The following is a 20,881-nucleotide window of genomic DNA, read 5'->3' on the forward strand; positions in this document are numbered from 1 at the left end:
ATCAATTTTTCTGTCTCCTTCCTTCTTTTTCCCCTTCCCTTCCCTTCCCCTGCCCCCTCTCCCTTATGAACTCTAGAATGTCCACCTTGTTCATCTTCTCAGTAAATGTGAGACATCATCATGAACAGGGCATAGCTGAATGTTCTACACTTAGGGTCTACATTTGCCAACACACTGTCTTTAACCAGTCCCAGCCCAAATGAACCCACCATTCTTCCACAAGTCACAGGCTCTGAGGTGCCTTTGGCTACTGCTGCCAGAGAGGCATCTGGAGAAGGAAAGGGGCCCACACTGCTGGGAGGTTTACCTGGCTGGGATAGTGGAACTTCCTGTACACCTCCACTAACATATGTGGTTAGGGGCTGAATCAGCTGTTGAGGCAAAGATGGCAGGGAGCGGAAATCGTCCATGAGGTATACCAGGCTGGGATTAAAAGCAATATGCTCTAACTCAGCCTTATCCGCCCGATTGGTCCCCACACAGAAGGTCAGCACGCCTGAGCGCACCAGGGCATTGGCAGCTTGCAAATAGGCATCCTCAGAGGGCCCGGCCATGAGCAGGAGCAGCAGCTGAGGCACGTGTTCACGAGTCCTGCTGCCTCCTGCCTCCGTGAAGTGATTGGCATGGATATAGCTCAAGGCAGAGCCTGCGTTCAAGCCGGAGCCCCCCTTGAGCTGCAAGCGCCTCAGGTGAGCGAGCAGCTCGGACTTGGTCTGGTAAGTGTCTAGAGAGAACTCCGTGACCGGAGTGTCACTAAACTGCACCAAGCCAACACGGATATTGTCACTTCCAACATCGAGGCTGTTAACTAGGTTGGTTACAAAGTCACGCACATAAGGGAAATTGTTTTTCCCAACGTTGTCGGAGCCATCCAAAAGGAAGATGATATCCCGTTTGTTTACGTGAACTGCAGTGAAGCACAGAAAACACAGTGAGACATGCCCCTGAGAGGGCTTCCCATGTGTGCCCTCATGGGCACACATGGCACACTCAGAACACAGAGGTAGTCAACGTGGCAGAGCGGGTCATCTGGTAAAATATGGCAAGCGGCTGCATATTTTCCCCTTGCAGTGGCTGGAGTTTGTGAGGCACACTGATAGCCAAGTGTACAAAACCGAGATGGCTCACAGACAGACAAAGTGCTAGAGTTAGAATGTTTACAACCAACATCACTAGAAGAGTCCTAAAACAGTGTTTCCTCCCTGGAACTGAAGTCCACAGGGTGCTGGCCCTTCTGTTGCTCATTGTCTCCAGAGATCCAGTCACAGGATGCTCGCCTATGCTGGCTGGACCCTCTGGGACTCACCTGGGTGCACATAGAGGGATCTTTCTACCCCAAAACTCAAGAAACATCAGCCCACATGGACCTTGGAACACAGCTTCTCTAATCAAAGATTAAATCAAAGGATGTCTGCCAATCAAAGGATGTGGTCCTACAACTGGAGTCTTCATCCCCCTATCCTCCTTTCTGATTAGGGGTCATTTCAGTACCAAGTAATAGGGTACCCAGGAGAAAGCCTCCAAGGAGATGTGGCAGCACCATGGGTTTGGTAGCACCATAGATAGTTAAAATAGATGTCAACTTAGACAGAATCTAAAATCACCTAAGAGACAGGCCTCCGTGTATTCTATAAGGGAGTTTCTAGATTGAGCTATTGAGGTGGGAAGATCCACCCTAAATGGAGATGCCATCTTTCTGTGAGCTGGGGTCCTTCCTGGGCGAGAGGAAGAAGGAGAACGTCCCAGCTGGGTGCCAGCATCTGTCTCTCTCTGCTTTGTGACTACAAATATGACCAGCTACCTCAAGCTCCTGCTCCCAGGACTCCCCCACCACTGCAGACAGCATCCTCAGGCTGTGAGCCAGAACCAGCCTTCCTCCACTAGTTTGATTTTGTCATGTGTCTTGTCGCAGAGAAGTTGGGTGACGAAGAGATTGTATCCTGTGTTTGGCCATGAAGAAAAGCTTATCTGTGGGTCCCATATCTAGGGATTCAACCATTGCTCAAAATATTTGGGAAAAAAATCATATTTGTCCCTTCTCAGTACTTCCTATATAATTGGCTACAATGCTAGCCTTGCATTTGCTACAGTATATATAGGAGGATATATACAAATTACATTTGGGCACTTGTACCATCTTAAAGAAGGGACTTGAGCATCTGTGGATTTCTGTATTCACAGATGGAGGGAATTGGCCTATCTCCTATGGACACTGAAGGATACATAGACTTACTACCCTCCCATGCCCCATTGTAATTCAGACTAACTGGATCCTATGTTCATGCATTTAACTTTGGCTATAAAAGAGTGGGAGAGAGAGAGAGAGAGAGAGAGAGAGAGAGAGAGAGAGAATTTGAGGGCTCTCAAGAACAGATGGTCTGAGGAGCAAGCAGGCACCCATGCAGTAGGTTCATGCACTGTACAGCCCTTCTGTGTGATGGTCTGTGAGAGGGGAAAGCTGGATTCCAGGATATTCATCTTCTCTTCACTGAGGATGAAGGTTTGCATTTACCCAGTTCACAGACTGAGCGCTTCAGTGTCTCTAGAAATAACTCTGCACTGTCCATCATATTAAGTGAGGGAGCTGAAGGACCACGGGCTGGGTCTTCACACCCATCTATCAGCATGTTTTCCTGTTTAAGAGGCTCCCTTATACAGGGCGAAAACAGGGGCTAAGAGCTGAGGGTACTACATCATCTGTGAGTAGAGATCCTGTCAGCTTGGGAAAGGAAAGTCCTGGGCTGAGGGGAGGTTCCTGGAAAGAGTCACTAATAAAAATAGAAGGGATGTCCATCAAAGAACTGAGAGTGACTTCTGTGGCCAAAAGCTGTACAGGCAGGTGACCCTGTGATGCTACAGTTTAAAATCACATGCATGTGCAGAGGGACATTTTCAACTCTACTGTTTCAACCCTGCAGGAGAACTAAATGGTTGTTCTCAACACAAAACAGCAGTCTGTCGGCTAAACAGTATTCCAGCGGGTATTTCTCAAAGTTTCTGCCTACCAGCCCCCTCCTGCCTGTGTAATCCACAGCCGCCATACCTTCCGTGGTTCCAGTGAGAGTCCTGAGAGGTGCCATCAGGCTGGGCAGCATGTTTTGCAAGGGAGCAGGGCGGAACTCAGCGGGAATGAAGACCAGGGAGGAGTCGAAAGCGATCTCTTTCAGCTCATCCTCATCGGCGGCCTTGCTGCCAACGGCCAAGGCCATGATGCTGCCTCTCTTCAGCTCCTGGGCAGGCTGGCTGACTTCATCGAGGGACTTACCGCCTGTGATCAGCACCAGGAGCTTAGGAACCCCCTCAGCGGCCCTATGGCCGGCTGAGCTAGTGAAGAGGTTGTTTCGAACAAAGTCCAGAGAAGATCCCGTGTACAGGGCTGAGCCATTCAGGGCCCTCATCTTCCGTACAGCAGTTATGGCATCCCTTTTGTTGGTATAGGAATTTAAATAGAACTCAGGCTTGACAGTGTCTGCATACTGAGCCACTGATACCTGAACCAGGTCCTGTCCAATTTCCAACCTCTGGATGACTCTGGTAACGAAGTCTCGGATGGCATTGAAGTTGGATGGCCCCAGGCTGGAGGAACCATCCACCAGGAAGACTATGTCCCTCTTGTTGACTTCCATGACTGTAGATAGCAATAATAAAGGATGAACAGTATGGCCCCTGGGATCAGGTTCAGCAGAGACACTGTAATCCTACTATGTCCAGGATACTCTCCCTTGCCCTGGCCAATGCCCTTGGGAGAACTGTCACATATGAGGGACCGGCTCCTTTCCAACCCCACCTACCTGTAATGTGTTTCAGAAGTAGCTTCACAGAAGACGCCACCACTAAAGAGGTAATTGACTCTTTGTTGCCCAACATAGTTTAAAGGAATAAAACTCGTGTCTGCTCAGAAAACTCTTTGTATCACTAGCCTAGAATCCACACACAAACGTGAAGTGGAACAGGACTGCTCCATTTTCTATGGTTCAATATTGTATGGCTTCCTTTGGCAAGCAAAAACAAAGGTTTACTGGTTTATCATAAATCTTGGAAAAGGAGCCAGGGTCCACCCCACCAAAGTCAGCCACAGCTTGTCACTTACTTCACAGTCCAGGATGGAAATGGCAGTCAATGACATGTCATGATCTGGGTTACATAGACAAACCACGAAAGCAATCACCTTGGCCAGATCACTGCTGGCAGTGGCTGTGAGTTCACCCAGCCACTGTCTCTGAACATGTACAACCTGCCCAAGGGATGGGAACAATGCCCCTACCAGACTTGAGATGTCTCAGGCTCCTCCTAGACAGTAAGGAGTCTAAGTGAGCTGAGCTGGGGTGGGTGTGTTCACAAAGAAGCATCTGTAGGTCCTTTGTGTCAAACAACTTAGTGTTTTACACCCAGCAGAAGAAAGAACGTTAGAAATAAAGGCAAGGAAGAGTGTTCTAAGAACCAGAGCCACCTCTCATGGCGTGTTCTAAAACACAGCTCATTCCTAGTCTCAGGGACCAGAGGCCAGGAATATGGGCCAGGGTCACTCGGACTGCCATAACGAATGGCATTAGTGTGACAGAGCCTCCTCTAACACTCTTTGCACCCAAAGGAGACAAAGCTGAGTTCTGCCAGGAGGGAGGTCTTTCTGCATAAGACTTGGATCCCAGAAGCCCAGTTACCTGCTGGCGCCAACGTGTATGCGACATTACCTGCCCTTGCTCCCTAGGCCACAAACACGGATATGACGACCTATTCAGGGATCTCTTTTCTCCTTCAGTTTGGAATATGCAGTCTCGTGGGGTGGCAACATTGATTGTAATATAAAATGTCTTTGCAGATAAACCTAGTGCACATGTGTTTGAATAGTGGACTTCTTGTTTCTTGTGTCACTGGGAACAATATGCACACAAGTGTACACACATATATGTTGCACATATAATGCTCCATATCTGTAGCACACATATTTATCACACCTCTCTCACACAGCAGACTGATAGGCAAATATCCATGGGATGGCCACCCCATGGTGAGGCAGCATGCTCCTTCATGAACATCTCCAGGTTATAACCTGATAATAGTCACACTTACTACCTCACAAGTTTTAACACTTCGCCATACATTTTACCAGTGGTCCATGAGAAGGACAAATGTCCACATGTGGGAGACATGGAAACTATCTACCACAGACTCAGCTTTGAGGATTCTACAGTATGCCTTGGGGCTCCCAGGTTCCATAAGACATGTCCTCTTGGATTATGGGAGAGATCACTTGGTTTGGTTTGTGTTTAAAGTTCTGGAAGCTGCTAACAGGGAGACACCTGGAATGATGCTTAGGCAACTGTAATAAGGACTGAAAAAAAGTCCCAAACCACTCAAAGAGTGACTGAGTTCCTATGTTCGCCTCATGCTTCTGACACTAGCTGATGAGCCTTCTCAGGACCGGTCCTTTCTCTGGAATCCTCTTTCTGTGGGATGGAGGAGCTGCTTAATGGACCATCTCACACCTAGCTATCATACCTCATGATTCTCTCAAGGATGACCAACACTTCCTCACCACCACCATCCACACCCTGCCCCCAATCTCTTCCCCAGAGACTGGAGGAGTCATTGTCTCTTAGGAAGTGTCCTTGAAGGTCCAGCTAATCTCAGCCATGAATGAACCTCTTCAGCCCTTACTCCTGGGATGGACAACAGGACACCCCAAGACCCCTATTCCCCCCCCCAAAGCTTGTGAGTTGGAAAAGGGTATCCTCATTCTTCCCATTAATATCACCAAACAAATCCTGTCAATTAGCCACTCTGTCCCCACCCTAGGAACTGCCTTTCCTTCTGTGGTACTATTATGCCCTGTCCTTGGAACCCTATCTATCCATTCTCTTCTCTCTATATCTGCTAAAGGACTTGGGAATGGTCATCTGAAGCCCCCAGGACTTGCCGTGAGTATGTCCTCCGATCCCCCATCGCTGTTTCTGGGGTAGTGCCTATTACCCATGGTCACCACAGATCATATACACCCCTGAAATCTCCCACATCCTGCTACCTTCCTAGCCTCTTCTCTTTCAGTCAACTGAAATCCCCACTTCTTCATCTACTGAGTTCTCAAATCTGATCTTCAACCCTTCCTCTTCCCTCAGGCAACTACTCTCAGCCTCACAACCCCCGCCCTGGGTCTATCCTCATGTGCTCTCTGATTCACCAGCCCTCACTTGCCCTGTCCCCATCTCCCCACCAGACTCTCCTGGCAGAAAAACCGTGGCGCTCTTCCCTTCTCTCCTTTCGGCATCCAGCAAACAGATGCACAATCAGGAAGCCTGTGCTCTACAGCTGGGACCTCAGAGCACACATGGGTGATGACACCAACGTGCCACAGTGGGAGACCCCCAGGAAGCTGGGCTCCCCGTTCTCCAAAAGGAGTACCTCAGGACTCTGCTTTCTGCTCAGTCCTCCGCTGCTGCTGCCATAGAAGGGTCTGATCTCCCACTTAAAACTGCAATATCTGCCAACTCTTCCTCCCGCAGGCCCATTGCTTCTCAAGCCCTTCCCTGTGCCCCCTTCACTCCAGCTGAGCTGTCATCTGTCTATCAGGTCAGGGTGGGGACCTCACTTTTTGATTCAAGGCCACCCTGTCTGCTCATCCCTTTGTCTAGAATGCCCTTCTCTCAACTCTTCTTTCCCTGATCATTTCTGTCCTATAACTATGCAAACCGTTCTACTAAGTCCCCTGCCCCCATCCTCTCTATCCCAGCCCCTCTTTGGTGGCCTTGTAGCTTGTCACACTTGAGACATGGCTTAGTTTCATCATTAGCTCACATGTGACAGACCCAATGACTATATCTCTCTTTCTCCTCCCGGTGTCTCCAGTGCTTGCCAGAGTGATTAGCACATATCAGATATGTGCTAAAGAGTTATGAGTTATGAGTTCATCACTGAGACTCACCGTGATGTCTGTGAGGAAGGGGCTAAAATGCTAGTTAACTACAAGAAATCCAATACAAGGGGCAGCATACCACCCATTTAAATACAGATGTTGAAGCGTCTCTTTTTTTTTTTTTTTTTTTTGAAGCGTCTCTTAAGGCAAAGATATCTTCATCCAGTAAATTCTTGGATGAGAATTTAAGAAATCAGAGCCCAGAGATGTTGTATGATCTATCCAGGGTCATTTAAAACAAAAACAAAAAACAAAAAACAGTCCTCCCAAAGGTAGCCATGGCGTTGATCCTGTTCCTAAACCATAGAACAACGGTTTGCTTCCAGTGCATGCAGGCTCAGAGAAGCATCAGTGAGCTGTGTATTTCCCCATCACTGTTTCCTTGACCATCAGAGCCAGGGCAAGGCAGCTGGATGGATAGCTGCAGCTCAAACCACAGCTGGGCAGGACTCAGGCTACAGCTGGGCAGGACACAGACCTAGAGTACCCTTTCTTCCATGTTTCCCCTCAGAGAATCTGAACCCAGATTTACCAAAGGCCTTCCCAGGAAAGTGGTTCTCACTAACAGTTCTGGTGCCGAAGTTAGGTGAAAATGTCCTGGAGCCCTGAGCTTCCTGTCACAACCGCCATTATCACCAGAGCTGTTTTAAACTTATCTGAAGGAAGCTATCCTGATTCTGGATGGATTTCACACTGAGGAGGTGTGGCCAGGTCTCTGTTAGCACCATGCTATGATTAGAACTGCCAGTTAACCAAGTGCCGGGCAGCAGAGGGCAGCTCCATACACGAGCCAGTGGAGAGTCTTAAAGTGTTTCATTCAGACTTTAAAGAGTTTTACTGTTCATTTCATATAGTGACATGTTCACCAAAACATTTGATTTTAAGACCACAGTCACCCCTTTGGCTAAGAAAACCCAGCCTGGAACCCTGGGCTTAAAACAGGTAAAAACTGCTTATGACAAGAGTCATTTCATAGGTCCAGGCTCTTTATAGAGTTAGCAAACGTAGCTAGACACACAAGTAGTTCTGTACAGAAAAATTCGAATTCTAGGCTGCAGACACTAACCAGAGTCTCCCATAAGTCTCTTTCATGTACTCATTTTCACTAAGCCTGTACTCTGCTGAACAACGATGGGAAACAGGGTCTTGTGTTCAAGACTGATCTGAGTGCATCCCTACTCGAAGACCCGGAAGAGGTGAATTGGGTACCTATGGATACTGAAGCCTTTGGTAGCAGCTGTGTCCCCCACTTACTGGACAGTTTGCACTGCCTGACTAGCGTCATGAAAATGACACCATCTGTGATGGAATCCCAGACTGACAGCCTTCTGGTGTCCCCACACCTCCTGTGTTTAAGTGTGTATCTCTCATATGATGTTGGTTGGCTTGCATTCCTTAAGTGACTCTAGTTGACTCTGCTGCTGAAGCATGTCATGCAAACCAATTTGTTCCAAACAGGACCAGGATGTTCTGTAACTACCCCATTCAGCAGGGACTTGGCTGAGTCTTACCTTCAGAGATGTACCTCATGTCCACTACACCGAGACAGGAGCAAAAACCACACCCCTTCACTGACTTTGGGAAGACACTATTTATGAGTGTACTGATTTTACCCTGGAGTGGCTTTCTCAGAATTGTGATGAATCCCTTAAGCCTCTTTCAAGATGACTGTATGATGAACAGATAATGTATCCATGTAATAGCTCAAAGCAGTGTGTTTGTTACATTTTATATTTGTTACATTGTTAGCCTAAAGACCACACTTTCCTTACAACCCATGAGAGTGCTCCACTCTGGACAATGCAATGGTCACACACAAGCCATACAGAAGCCAGTACATCACAGAATGATGACTGACTGGCTGTGAGTACTTACAGGTTCTCCCAAGGTGAATCACTCCAGTGTCCACTTTCCTTTCATGACAAATACCATATAACACACCCCCATTCCTGTATAGATGGCAAAAAAAAAGGGGCATACATACCTTGTGTGACAATAGCTGGTGGTTGCAAGACAATGTGCCTTTGGGCCACACCAACAAGGTACGGCAGTATTTGCTCCTGGAGATCCCCAAAGCTACGGAATTCCGGGACAGTAAACACCAAGCTGTCATCGGTAGCTATGTGCTGAAGCTCTGCCCTGGAGGCTGCCTGGGCTCCGAGGCCAAACGAGAACACACTAGCCTGCTTCAGAGCTACCACCGAATCTCGAATCTCATCACTAGAAGGCCCAGCACTTATGAGGACCAGCACCTGGGGGACCCCTTCCTCCACGCGGCTGCCACCTGCCCGAGTGAAGTGATTCTCCACTACAAAGTCAAGAGCCTGGCCTATATTGGCCGACTCCCCCCCAACCAAGCTGAGCCCTTTCACGGCATCCAGAACTGCAGCCTTGGAGGGGTAGCTATTCAAGGAGAACATGGTTATGGGCTCCTCGCTATACTGTACCACCCCCACTTGGACCTGCTGGTTTCCAACTGAGAGTCTCTCAAGGACATTTACAAGGAAGTCTCGAATGACATCGAAATTGGCATTTCCGGTGTTCTGTGATCCATCAATAAGGAAAATAATGTCAGCTGAGTCTTGTGCTTTAAAAGAAAGAGATGCAAAAAAAAAAAAAAAAAAGTGAAAGCATTAGAACAAGTGACCAACATGCATCATCCCGGCTATCAGACGTGTTTCCTTGGAAACCAACAAGAAACACGAAACACAGACAAACAAAACACAATGTCAATGAAGGAATGTGAAGTCTCTTTCAGTTCTCCATTCTGAGTGGATAAGAGGCAATGTCTCAGGGATCGTGGTTGAAGTAGGAGCCTTTATAGCAAATTTTTGTCTGCGATACCTTCACAGTTAAACTTCAAAGCATCATACCCCAAGAGAAATCAACATTCTGGATGGATTTTTCTTCTAAATTTAGAGGGAAGTATAATTGTATCTGATTATAGGATACTATGTTGCAGGAGAGATGATTAGGTTGGCATAAATTCAAAGGTTGTTTATAATTTGTGTTCATTTCTCCCGACTCCTTACGGGATTATGAAGATTTTGATGCAAGTGCACAGTTTAGCAAACAAAAGCCCAGGTTCATGGCCCAGTGACTGATAGTTCCAGATTACTTAATTCTCTGGGTAACTATTGTTGTTTTGTTTCTGGAAAATCAAAATGGATGACCCATGCAAGTCTGGGATCCAAAACTCAGACACAGTTAAAGTCTTAATTTTCAGATCCCTTGACATGTGTCGGATCCTCCAATCATCTCTCAGGAGCTTGGCTGCATGATATCCAAAGGTGGGACTAGGATCAGAAATGGTTTGGCATTGCCTCTGTATTCAGTCAAATAATGGAGAACAATGTTAAGCAGTGATGTGAAGCCAGTCATGACATAATTATCCAACCTCATTTTATGACATCCTAGTGGATTGCCTAGCAGAACCAAGATTGGCAGGGAGACCCTAAGCCAATCAGTGTTGTCATCATCGAAGGACATAGAAATGGCTGCCAAAGACCTCTTTTTCCCAGTGAGGGAAACTTGAACTTTCCATTGCTGGAACTGGGGTTCCATTGAGGCTTGGATAAATGGGAGCAGTGAGTGAACCTACAAACCAGAACAGGGGACTCCAAAAGCTGAACTTGTGCACTAAAATCATACTAGGAGAAGGGAAGAATCAACCTAGCAAATGTTTTAATGAATTAAGGGTGCACGGGGGACAAGAGGGACCGCTGCATGAGGATGACTATTCATACTCTAGGGCTTTGAAGCATAGTTATTACACCGGAATGTAAGAAAGGACCATTCATTCAGAGTTTTGAGTGCCAGCGAGTGTTTTATATTTAAATTTAATTTTTCCTTGTGCCAGAAAATCTGTTTATATTCTCACTGGGGGAAAGCTCAGCTCGCACGTTGGAATTTTTTCTCTTGGGCAGTGTTCTTCTCCTGAGAGGAGAAGCGGGGAGTGCCTGGCTTAGGCACGATCTTACGATCTTCCCTCCCTCCCTCCTTACTGCATTGACAACCCCTTCAGGGCTTAACCCTTTGCATGGAGAGAGGTAGTGACTTGGAATGTTGTTGCCACTGTCCTAACAAGATCCAAGAGGACAATTGCTTTGTTCCAGTGGCTTAGATCTTATGTGTTAGTAACTGTCTGACAAAATCCACATAAGACCGGACCCTGGGTTCAAATTCCAAAGTATCCACCCGTCTTCAGCCAGACTTCTGAAGGGATCTCAAGAGGATGCAGAACCAGGGGATGTGAACTGCACAGATCATAAAAATGGCTTTCACCATTGCATGGAGAGCACCATAAAATGTCCCCATGTCCCCAGGTCTAAGCCAGTGACCTCAAAGGACATAGAAGGACCTGTTTATTACACATCCTATCTAGACATTTTAAAAGAAGTTTATTTACATTCAAGATGGGCAATAAACAGATCTTTGGTCATTGCATGGCATGATTCTGCCTTCCTTATATCCACCTCTACCATTCTTTGGTACAATTTCTAATGGTGTATATACCACTCAAGAGCTCTCTGGGTGGGAGAATGGGCTGAACATCACCAGTGGTAGGTCATAAAATGATGGATAATTTGTCATCACTGAGTCAGAACCATGATTCTCTTACACACACAATAATGGAACACACAGAGCATGCTTTGTTAGCCGTGAGAGCCGAAGCCACACAGAGACCCAGGCGGGGGTCCCGGATTCTTGTGTGCAGCAAGGCGCACCAACGGCCAACACCAATTCCAAGATCAGCCTGAAAGTGTAAAGTGTGGAAGCTGGCTGGTGGTCTACATCGTGTCTCGGGGGTCATACCCTCTGTGGTGCTTTCTATGGAAAGAGTTCAAGATGTCCATGGAAGATCACTAAGCCTAAGCCCTAGTTGCCCGGGCACCCAAGAAACATCAAGTTCCTATTTCCTGTGAGAAACACAATTTATAAAGAAAATGCATGCAGGGAGCCTCAGAATTGCCTTCAGCTTCTCTTTTAGAATAAAGGTCTCCCATCTCAGTGGCACCCATTTCCAAAGGGTGACAAAGGGATTTAAAAAAAAAAACAAAAAACAACCAAGACTAACTAGCAGGGCAGAGTCCATGCAGAATGGTGATCCCTGAGCCTTTTCGTGTGTGCTCTCACGTTAGAATCAAGAACAGTCCACAGGGAACATCTAAGGTCCCTGCAGCAACCTCAGTCGGACCACCCATGTGCCTTTTCCAGAGTTTTATGCAGGGCTCACGATTATGATCCTGGCTGCTCCTTTTATCTTACTTCAGTCTTGCTATGGAACGAACACCCAGTGAGACGTGATACGGAGGAATTGCAGAGTGCAGTTAATCAGAAAAGACAACAGACTGATAATGCTCCACCCCGGTGCTGCCAGTGACTTAGACAGAGAAGACAGAGATGCTCTCTTGGCATAAAAACAAAGGTTTTTAGCTGTGTAGAAATATGCAGTGGGTAGACTCTTTGCTCTTGCTGTGGCCATTTCAGTTTCTATCATTTATATAATGACTACATCATCTATTTGTGTTTGCAAGTTTGCCAACACATTAACTTTAAAAACGGGCCATTCTCTACTAACCACGTTTTTCAAATGAGTATGCCATTATACCCATATTGTGAAAGGAGTGGGTCAGAGACTCTTGGTGGACACACACGGCTGCCCCAAGTGCCCCCTTGGCATTCCCTCTGAAACTGGAATACCATCCAGGGTGATCCCTAGAATACATATTTGTTTCCTATAACCTGGCAATTGTAAAGCAGTGCCAGAGGAGAGACACGCCCTCAACCCCCGAAGCAGGGAACCCTAGTAGTACAGATAAGTGGGCCAGGTAGTCTCCTCTCTGTCATTTGGTAGACCTTGGTGACCCCAATCCTACCAAGGCTGAGATCATGGGGAACCATGGGGAAGCCAAAGGAAGAGCAGCCTTCAGAAACAGCTCCTTAGGATGTGTCATTCCCACAGCCCTATATACCGAAGCCTTGCATGTCCATGGCAACAGGTTTCTTTCTGCTGACACATACCACCTCTCTCTTCGCCTGTCTTTTTCTAAATCCCTGTGATGAAACTGGTCTGACATTGTTTTCTTAGAGCTGCCTATTGATCTGATTATAATCCCAAAGGCTTGCCACCTGTTCCATCTGTCTCCCCTAAGTGTCCCACATGCTCCTTAGAGTGCTTGACTCATGTCTCTACCTCTCTACTGCATCTTCATCTCACTCCTTAGCATCTTCCTTGAAGGAGACTGGCTTCACCGGATGCTTTACCTCCAGCCCCCTGCCTCAGTCATTCTCTTGGCAGAAGGGAAAAGCTACCTGTGAACTTGACTCCCTCTACCACCTCCTCTGGGCTGTATATGCCATGCCTCCTGAGTCCTGGCTGCAAGATCACTCTTTCCCTAGTCAAGAACCCATTGTGCTCTTCAGCCCCTCCCATAGGAGACCTCTCTAGAGGGCATAGGTTGCCCTTCCAGCCTCATGGGCAACCCCTCCAATTCTCCAACTTCATGATTCCAAACGCCCTCTTAAATACAATTCTGGCTGTACCTTCCATACACGCTCAACTGTCTTAAGGACAGTCCGGTGTCTCATCCTGTGACTCTGAGAATTCTCCTCATATGCCCCAGCATTTCACCTCCTTCTCCACCCTGCTGGGAGTCCCCGGGAAGGTGTGGCTAAGGTTCTAGTAGCTCCTACTCTGCATTACCTGAGCAGTTCTCTCGTTCCAAACGCCCAGTCTGGGAATTCTTTTGCTTCTGAATGTACCTGAGGAGTTTGAAGCAAGCTAGGGGAGGGACACACTGATGAGATGCCCCCTGGCTGGCAAGCTCTGGCTTTTAGTGAGTGTTCCTGCAAGTCCACAGTCATTTCCCAAGTGGGAGCCTTCATCATATCTCTGTGATCTTTGTTCCAAATAGCTCCAACCCCAGGCTCCCAGACCTGACACTCTCCTCCACTCCTGCCCATTCTACCTAGGAGCTCAGCTTCCCCATCCCAGAATCCTAGGGATGCAGACCCTTCCTCTTCTGGAGGAGAGGTGAGTCTCTCCCAGCATGCCTCTCTACTCCCCACCATTCTTTCCTACTTGTGTCCTTCAAGGACCTGTGCTCTGGCACAGGGTGCCCTGTCCCCCACCCCTAGCTGATGAGAAAGCTATTCCTGGCCACTAGGCAAAACTGCTGTTAAGCAGTAGAATTGACATTCTTGTCACTTTTCTTCCCTCTCATTCTTTTGGACATTTATCCATGGAAGGAAAATCAGTAGTCGTGATTGATTTAAAGACTCTCAGTCACCTGGTCAGCCTGTCGCACCGTGTAATGTTAACATATGATGCGACGGCCACCGGCTGCTGCATACTCCCAGGGTGACCGTGAGTAGGGCATTAGAAGCTGAAAAGTCTCACAGTTACAGTCCCAGGGCACAAAAGACACAACAGTGTAGACCATGGGCAGGAACACCACAGCTCAGTAATAGCTCTTTCCCAAGCTTTCACCCACCCTTTAGGACTCAATTTCTTCTAAAGCAGAAACAAACGAACAAACAAAAAACTTGAATCACATCACAGCTAAGGCACTTTCCTCTGATTCTATAAAATCTTTAAAGCAAAGACAAGCTTCCTCTCCTCCCTCAGCCCAGTGCCTCCTGGTGCTCTCTGCCCCTAGGTGTATGCCCATCCAAGGACAGCTTTCTTCTTAAGGAAGGTAAACTAACCCTGGACATTCTAACATTCTAACATCAGAATGTGGGGTTTGAAGTTCAAACGCTGGCTGTTTCAGAAGCCTTCTCTTGATACGGGTGGAGGCTGTGTTTGAAGGAGACTGAAGAAGGGTAGTCACGCCTTTGTTTTTAAGTTCGAGAACATCTCTTCCCTGAGTCCCCATTTGAAGGAGACTGAAGAAGGATAGTCACGCCTTTGTTTTTAAGTTCGAGAACATCTCTTCCCTAAGTCCCCAGCGTGTCTTAGGCACTATGTTGCCAGTATTTGCCAAGCTCACAGCCACACAGCAGCAAGGCAGGGAGCAGCCTGGCAGTGAAGGCATTACCTGTGATGTCTTTAAGGCTTTCCTTGTCCCCAGCCCTTTCTGGATTCACAGAGGAGTGTATACAGGACACTAAGTTCCCTACTAGGCCATGCAGTGAGGTAACGTTCTCTAGGTTGAAAACATGCATACTGAGTGGTTCGCTTGCTACTTCTCCTAGGGCTCTTTCATCTGCACCCTCAACTCCGACTGCAAACACATTAACGTCCGCAGACTTAAGTTCCGCTGAGGGCAGAGCGAAGCCATCCTCCGATTGTCCATCAGTTAATACTATGATAACCTGAGGGACTCCGTCAGCAGCCCGGCTTCCGGAAGCCTCAGTGAGGTGGCTGTGAATTACGTATTCTAATCCTTTTCCAGTTTGGTTGCTTCCCCCAATGTAAGACATGTTCACAATATGAGAAAGGACTTCTTGTTTAGAGTGGTATGTATTTAACAGGAACTCGGTATGTGGGTTTCCGTTGAGCCGGACCAGAGCAAAGTGAAAATCATTGTCTCCCACAGCTAAAGACTCTACAACATCAGACAGAAACTCTTGAACAAGCAGGAAACGGTCCTTCCCAGCACTCCAAGAGGAATCCACTAGAAACACTATGTCAGCCGCCGCACCGTTTTTGACATCTTTAAAAAAAGACATTGGTTCAGGTTTTTCTACCGATTCAGTGGCCTCCTGTCCATTTACCTCTTTCTAAATAACCTAAAGCAAATCTGCTGCTATTACCAAATACGTCACACATCTCAGTTAAATGAGGGCAAGTAGGGGGACTTACCTGCAGAGCAGTGCCAAGAAAGAGGACACAGCTGCTGCTATACCCAGCAATCGCCCATGTTCCATACTGAGTCGCCCCAAGTCAGGGGTCAGCAGAATATTCCAGAAGAGGAGAAACAAGCCTGGGTGCCTTTGAGTTGAGGCATGACTGTAACAATTTGACCCTCTTATGTCCATCTGACCAGACCAAAGGGATCTCTTGTCTTTGGTAAATGACTACCATGAGCAGCCTGTTCCTCAATGTGAGGTAGAGAGTGGCCCCAACAGAGGCAGAAGGAGCCCACTGATGCATTGTGAACTCACCCCCAACCCTCGGGGCTTCAGGAAACTTGCAAGAAATGTAATGAGACAAGCAACTCTGTAAGTGGGGAAACCAGGGATATTTAGAGGAAGAAGTCCTGTTTCTCTTGGATATTTTAACATGAAGATGATCCCTCTGAGCAGTTAGCACATTTCTCCATCCCAGAGGAGCCTGCCTACACCCTGAGCAGTACTGTGCTTGCTCCAGGATGATTGGTTTCCCCCACAAGTATAGACAGACACCCTGGGACCAGGCCATCGGAAGTGCTTGGAAGATCCTTCAGAAGCTGCAGCCAGGCCTCTTCTGAAATTCTACTTACCCCAGGTTTTTCTGAGAGGCCCCTAAGCCTTGATAGTCTCCCACTAAGATAGGCTACTTTCCCTTCCATCTAAGGAACCCAGCCTTATAGACAGGCTGCTGAAGGACCAGTACCCCTGGCCAATGATAAGGAGACAGGGCTTCCAGTTCCAACATAGAAGGCTTATCTTGCTGCCCTAAAATTCTGAAAGCAAATTCTTAATTGGAGTATTGGGGTCTCTGCTATATAAAGTTGTTTAAGGAAACAACTTTGTTAAAGAACCAACAGTCCCATGTATAACTATCATTCTGTGCCTACGGTTAGAGACCAGGAAGTTGGGTTTTGTGTCTTCTTATTTTCTTGTTTTAAGGAAAGAATTTTTATCACAATAATTGTCTTCTTCCTGCAGACCAAAGATGTGGGGAATTCCCTCAGATGGCAGGCTTCATGGGATGGAGACTCTAATCAGACCCAATGTGAATAATAATTCTGCTACCAAGCAACTTAATATTTGATGTTGAAGAAGAAGATGACGACAAAAGGAAGGAAGGAAGGAAGAAAGGAAGGAAGGAAGGAAGGAAGGAAGGAAGGAAAGAAGGAAGGAAAGAAGGGAGGGAGGGAGGGAGGGAGGGAGGGAGGGAGAGAGAGAGAGGGAGAGAGAGAGAGAGAAAGAGAAAGAGAGAAAGAAAGAAAAAGAAAGAAAATGAAAAGAAGACAAAGATAAGGAAAAAGAAAAAAGAAAAACAGAAAAGCCACCTCCCCTGGCCACCGCATCTGAAAGGCCTGTAAAGCCCGCCCACATGCTGCTGACTCTCAACGTCCCCAGGCCCCGTGTGAAGCTCTGGGTGATTTGCTCTAGACTCAAACACTGCTAATACACAGCTAGTAACTTCTATTTTGAACAAAATTAAACCTTACCTCCATGCTGTTGGGCATGAGTCGTGGCAATGCCTGAGAGGAGAAGGCTAAAGACAGCCACTAGGGGCAGATGCCGGTGTTTCCTCATTTTGAATGTCTAAGCACCAAGTGTGAACCTAAAAGAAAGGACAAGGAGAAGAGAATGATTAGTTTTTAGCTCTCCGAAATCCATTTTGGTTTTTGTGTGCTTTTTGATGTCTGAACAGGCTTTGTGTGTGATTAGTGTTTGAACCAGCAACAAATGAGTAGACAATAAATACACAAGCAAGTGGGTAGACAACAGTAGTCCCTCAAGGTTTATTACCGAGTCATGTTACAGTTCTCTCACAACGCACTCTGATGCCCCCTCAAGGGCAAAGCCACCCAATGCAGTTTTCAGAATGGGCCCCCACTTCTAAGTGATATATGACTATACACCACACACACACACTTGCCTATGGTGCAGGCCCATAGTCTTAGCTACTGTAGACTGATGTAGAAAGATCACAAATTTACAAATACAAGGACAGTTTGATCTACAAAATGAGTCCAAGGCCATCCTGAACAACTCACTGAGACCCTGTGTCAAAATAAAACATGAAAGGTGAGCTGGAGATATAGCTTGGAGATAAAGCGTTTGCCTAACGAGTATGGGGCCCTTGGTCTGGTCTTCTGTTCTACATACAAGTTGGGTGTCAAGGGCAGAGACAAGGTGGGTATACAGAGCTCTTCCCAAGGGGCCACAGACTTTATTATTTGTTTTATCATATATGTGTGTATATGTGCCTGAATATGTGTGTGTGTGTATGTGTGTGTGCTCAAGTGTGTGTGTGTGTACCATGTACATGCAGGAGCTCCTGGAGGTCAGAAGAAAGTGTCAGATCCTCCTGGGACTGGATTTACAGGTAGTTGTAAGCCCCATGTGGGTTCTGGTCACAGGAGATGAGTCCTCTGAGTCCTTTCTCTCTTCACTCTCATTACTAGGGAATGAGCTAAGTGGGCACCCTCTTCTGAGAGTCTTATTAACTGATCCTCGAAGGGAGAATCTCTAACTCTAATCACTACATACATCAGCCATGGTCAGGAACTATATAACGAACTCTTTTTCCAAATTGAGGCAGGCAGCAACTGGAAGACGGCATGCTCCTGAGAAAATGGAGAGTAAAGGGCTTGCTTCGCATACACAGAGGGTGTGGGGTTGCAGGGGGATACTGGCCCTCTTGATGGAAATAGGCTCTGCCTAGCCAGAGGCAGTGAGATCTGTGTCCAGCTCCTCCGCCTCTTCCTCCCTTGCTAACCAGCACTTTCCCTGTCATTTGCCAACCTCAAATCTCATCACCACAGAACAAACCAAGGAAGGTTCAGTTTGGGAGACAAAGAAGCCAGAGCTGAGGGCAGAGTGCTCATCACCTGCTTTCCCATCATGCACCATCTAGCAGCTACAAACATGACTTCCAGACAAGTTCAAGTTCTGAATGTTTAGTAGGCTCTGTCATCAGTCTGTCAAGATCATCTCTTCCCCCTCAGGCTTCTCATCAGCCTCCCCATCCTCTCCTGTCCAGTCATGAATCAGCTTGGGGCTGGAGTATCCCTCAAGGTTCCGCACTGATGCTTGGAGATTCCATCCAGGCTGAGGTCTCCTTCCTTCTCCCCCTCTTCCCTGTGCCCCGAAGCACTGATTCCTGCCATTAGAGACCCATGGCCTTGGGTGGTGGGACTCAGCATCTCCCGGTGAGTAAATGAAAAGGCTAAAAGATGCTGGCGACCAAGGGTACTTCAAAGAGGCCCAGGGAGGGACCAGAGCCAATAATATCATCGGTACTAGTTCAGAATCTCACCTTTTTTCTTTTGTACTGAGTTTGAAAACATACTGTTTGATAGTGGGAATCACCTAGAATAGTCTATGGTTAAAGGGGAATGTCTGTCTGGTTTAAGAAACTGAAAATCATTTAATCTAGGGATATTTGGCTTACTTCATAATTTATGTTTCACTACTAGGATATTAAACAGTATAAGAGGCTCTTCTAGTGAATTAAAACTCTATCTTGAATCAATGTGGACTATAATCCAGGGCCTCTGTTCCCTTCTCTTTTCTCTTCTCTTCTCTTCTCTTCTCTTCTCTTCTCTTCCTCTCTCTCTCTCTCTCCCCCCTCTCTCTTTCTGTCTCTCTCCCTCCCTCTCTCTCTTTCTCTCTCTCTCTCCCTCCCTCTCCCTCTCTCTCTCATTATATTAAAAATCCAAATACTTGTAAACTGCTTCTATATCCCTTGTCTCGGGAAAGGTTTGAGTCTGTGTATGGGGAAACAAGGAAGGAGAACAAAGTGGTCATGTACCATGGTATGCACAAGAGCCTCCGTCATTATGCAGTTAGAACAAGACTCCATGAAACCAGGAAAGTGTAATAGCAGGAGAAGACATTCAAGAACCAAACTTTGTGCTGAAGACAGAAGCAACGTACGTGTCTGTGTCCTGGTATTCAAATAACACCACTGTTGTTTCTGCTTGTAACTAACACGTGGGAAAGAAGGCAAGCATGTAGTAGCGAGATAATGACGTTTGAGGGAAAGGTGTGAGTTTTATGAAAAATAAGAATTTAGTGTGAGCATAAACACCTGCTACCAGGGTCACATCTCCCCCATCTGGTATCTTAGCATGCTACAGACTCTGGCTAAGGCCAAAGTTTGTGCATCTGAGCCTGACCTTCCTCCCACAGGTTCAGCTCTGGTCTTGTGATCCTCCCTGGCTACTTTTTGTCCAACAAACACAAGTGCACACTTTCCCAGATGAGATGGTCTCATGGCCCCAAAATTGTCACTGGGAGACTGGTGGGAGAGGATACTGTGGCCAACTATTTGGTGGCAGAGCTTTGCTGTGAGTGAGGAGAAGGCAGGACACTTGGCAAAATGGGAGGGGCAGGGGTTAGGAGAGAAGAATATTTCTGAGGCTGCCACCTGATGATAGAGAAAAGTGCATAGAAACTTGCAGCTCATCCACAGATTTGCCATTAAGTCTCCTTCCTGAGGCCAAGCCCAGCCTCAAAGAATGGGACACAGCACTGACTGAGGTATGGCATGCCCAAAGATGAGACCGTAATCAAGAGACTCAATTTTCAGACCCACCATGGGTTGGATCCCAGGGAAGTTAACCATGAGCATCACCTGTGACTCAGAACCTGCTTGTAGCTCAGATTCCAAGCCTTCGGGGACTGAACCACCTGTCAATACAACTACCCCGGCCAACGTGTCGGCAGCGGAAAGGAGGCACGGCCCCAGAACATCAGGCAAGCTCTCAGCACATTTGTTTCCTCAGTGTAGTCAGATTGTGGCAACAGTACAAACACCCGGTCCCATTTTCCTGGCTTGGCATGTTCATTGCCTCTTAGACTCAGAAACGCACAGCTCTGAAAAGCAGTCTGTGGTGTTCAGCGCTCTGACTCCACAGTGTGCCCATGTCTTGATGTAACCTAAGTGGTGGTGCTAGGACTCTGCCCACAGCCAGTATGCAAGCCACTGCTGATGGGCTGGTCACCCTCTCACCCTGTCACTACCCCAGCTCCACCCCATTCACTCTATAGAACACTGCCCACCCCATGTTCCACCCTAGACACCTTTCTAAGGTGGCGCACGCCTTTAATACCAGCACTTGGGAGGCAGAGGCAGGCGGATTT

General features: G+C 47.2%; 1 protein-coding gene across 6 annotated transcripts in view; it reads right to left on the bottom strand.

Moving 5' to 3' along the window:
* The window catches only part of Col6a3 (collagen, type VI, alpha 3), a 77,142-nt gene that overhangs the window by 46,048 nt on the left and 10,213 nt on the right, over positions 1-20,881 (bottom strand). The window contains exons 2-6 of one of the 6 annotated variants that reach the window (NM_001243008.1): positions 17,236-17,351; positions 14,953-15,570; positions 8,895-9,497; positions 3,044-3,628; positions 308-907 (exon numbers count right to left, since the gene is read on the bottom strand). In NM_001243008.1, the coding sequence (NP_001229937.1) occupies positions 308-907; positions 3,044-3,628; positions 8,895-9,497; positions 14,953-15,570; positions 17,236-17,323 (2,494 nt within the window). In that variant the 5' untranslated portion in view covers positions 17,324-17,351. The remainder of the gene's footprint in view (positions 1-307; positions 908-3,043; positions 3,629-8,894; positions 9,498-14,952; positions 15,571-17,235; positions 17,352-20,881) is intronic. The other 5 variants (XM_030245436.1, XM_030245437.1, XM_030245438.1 and 2 more) reach the window with 5 other exon arrangements.

The sequence above is a fragment of the Mus musculus genome, chromosome 1 (genome assembly GCF_000001635.26).
Source record: "Mus musculus strain C57BL/6J chromosome 1, GRCm38.p6 C57BL/6J".
Classification (NCBI taxonomy): domain Eukaryota; kingdom Metazoa; phylum Chordata; class Mammalia; order Rodentia; family Muridae; genus Mus; species Mus musculus.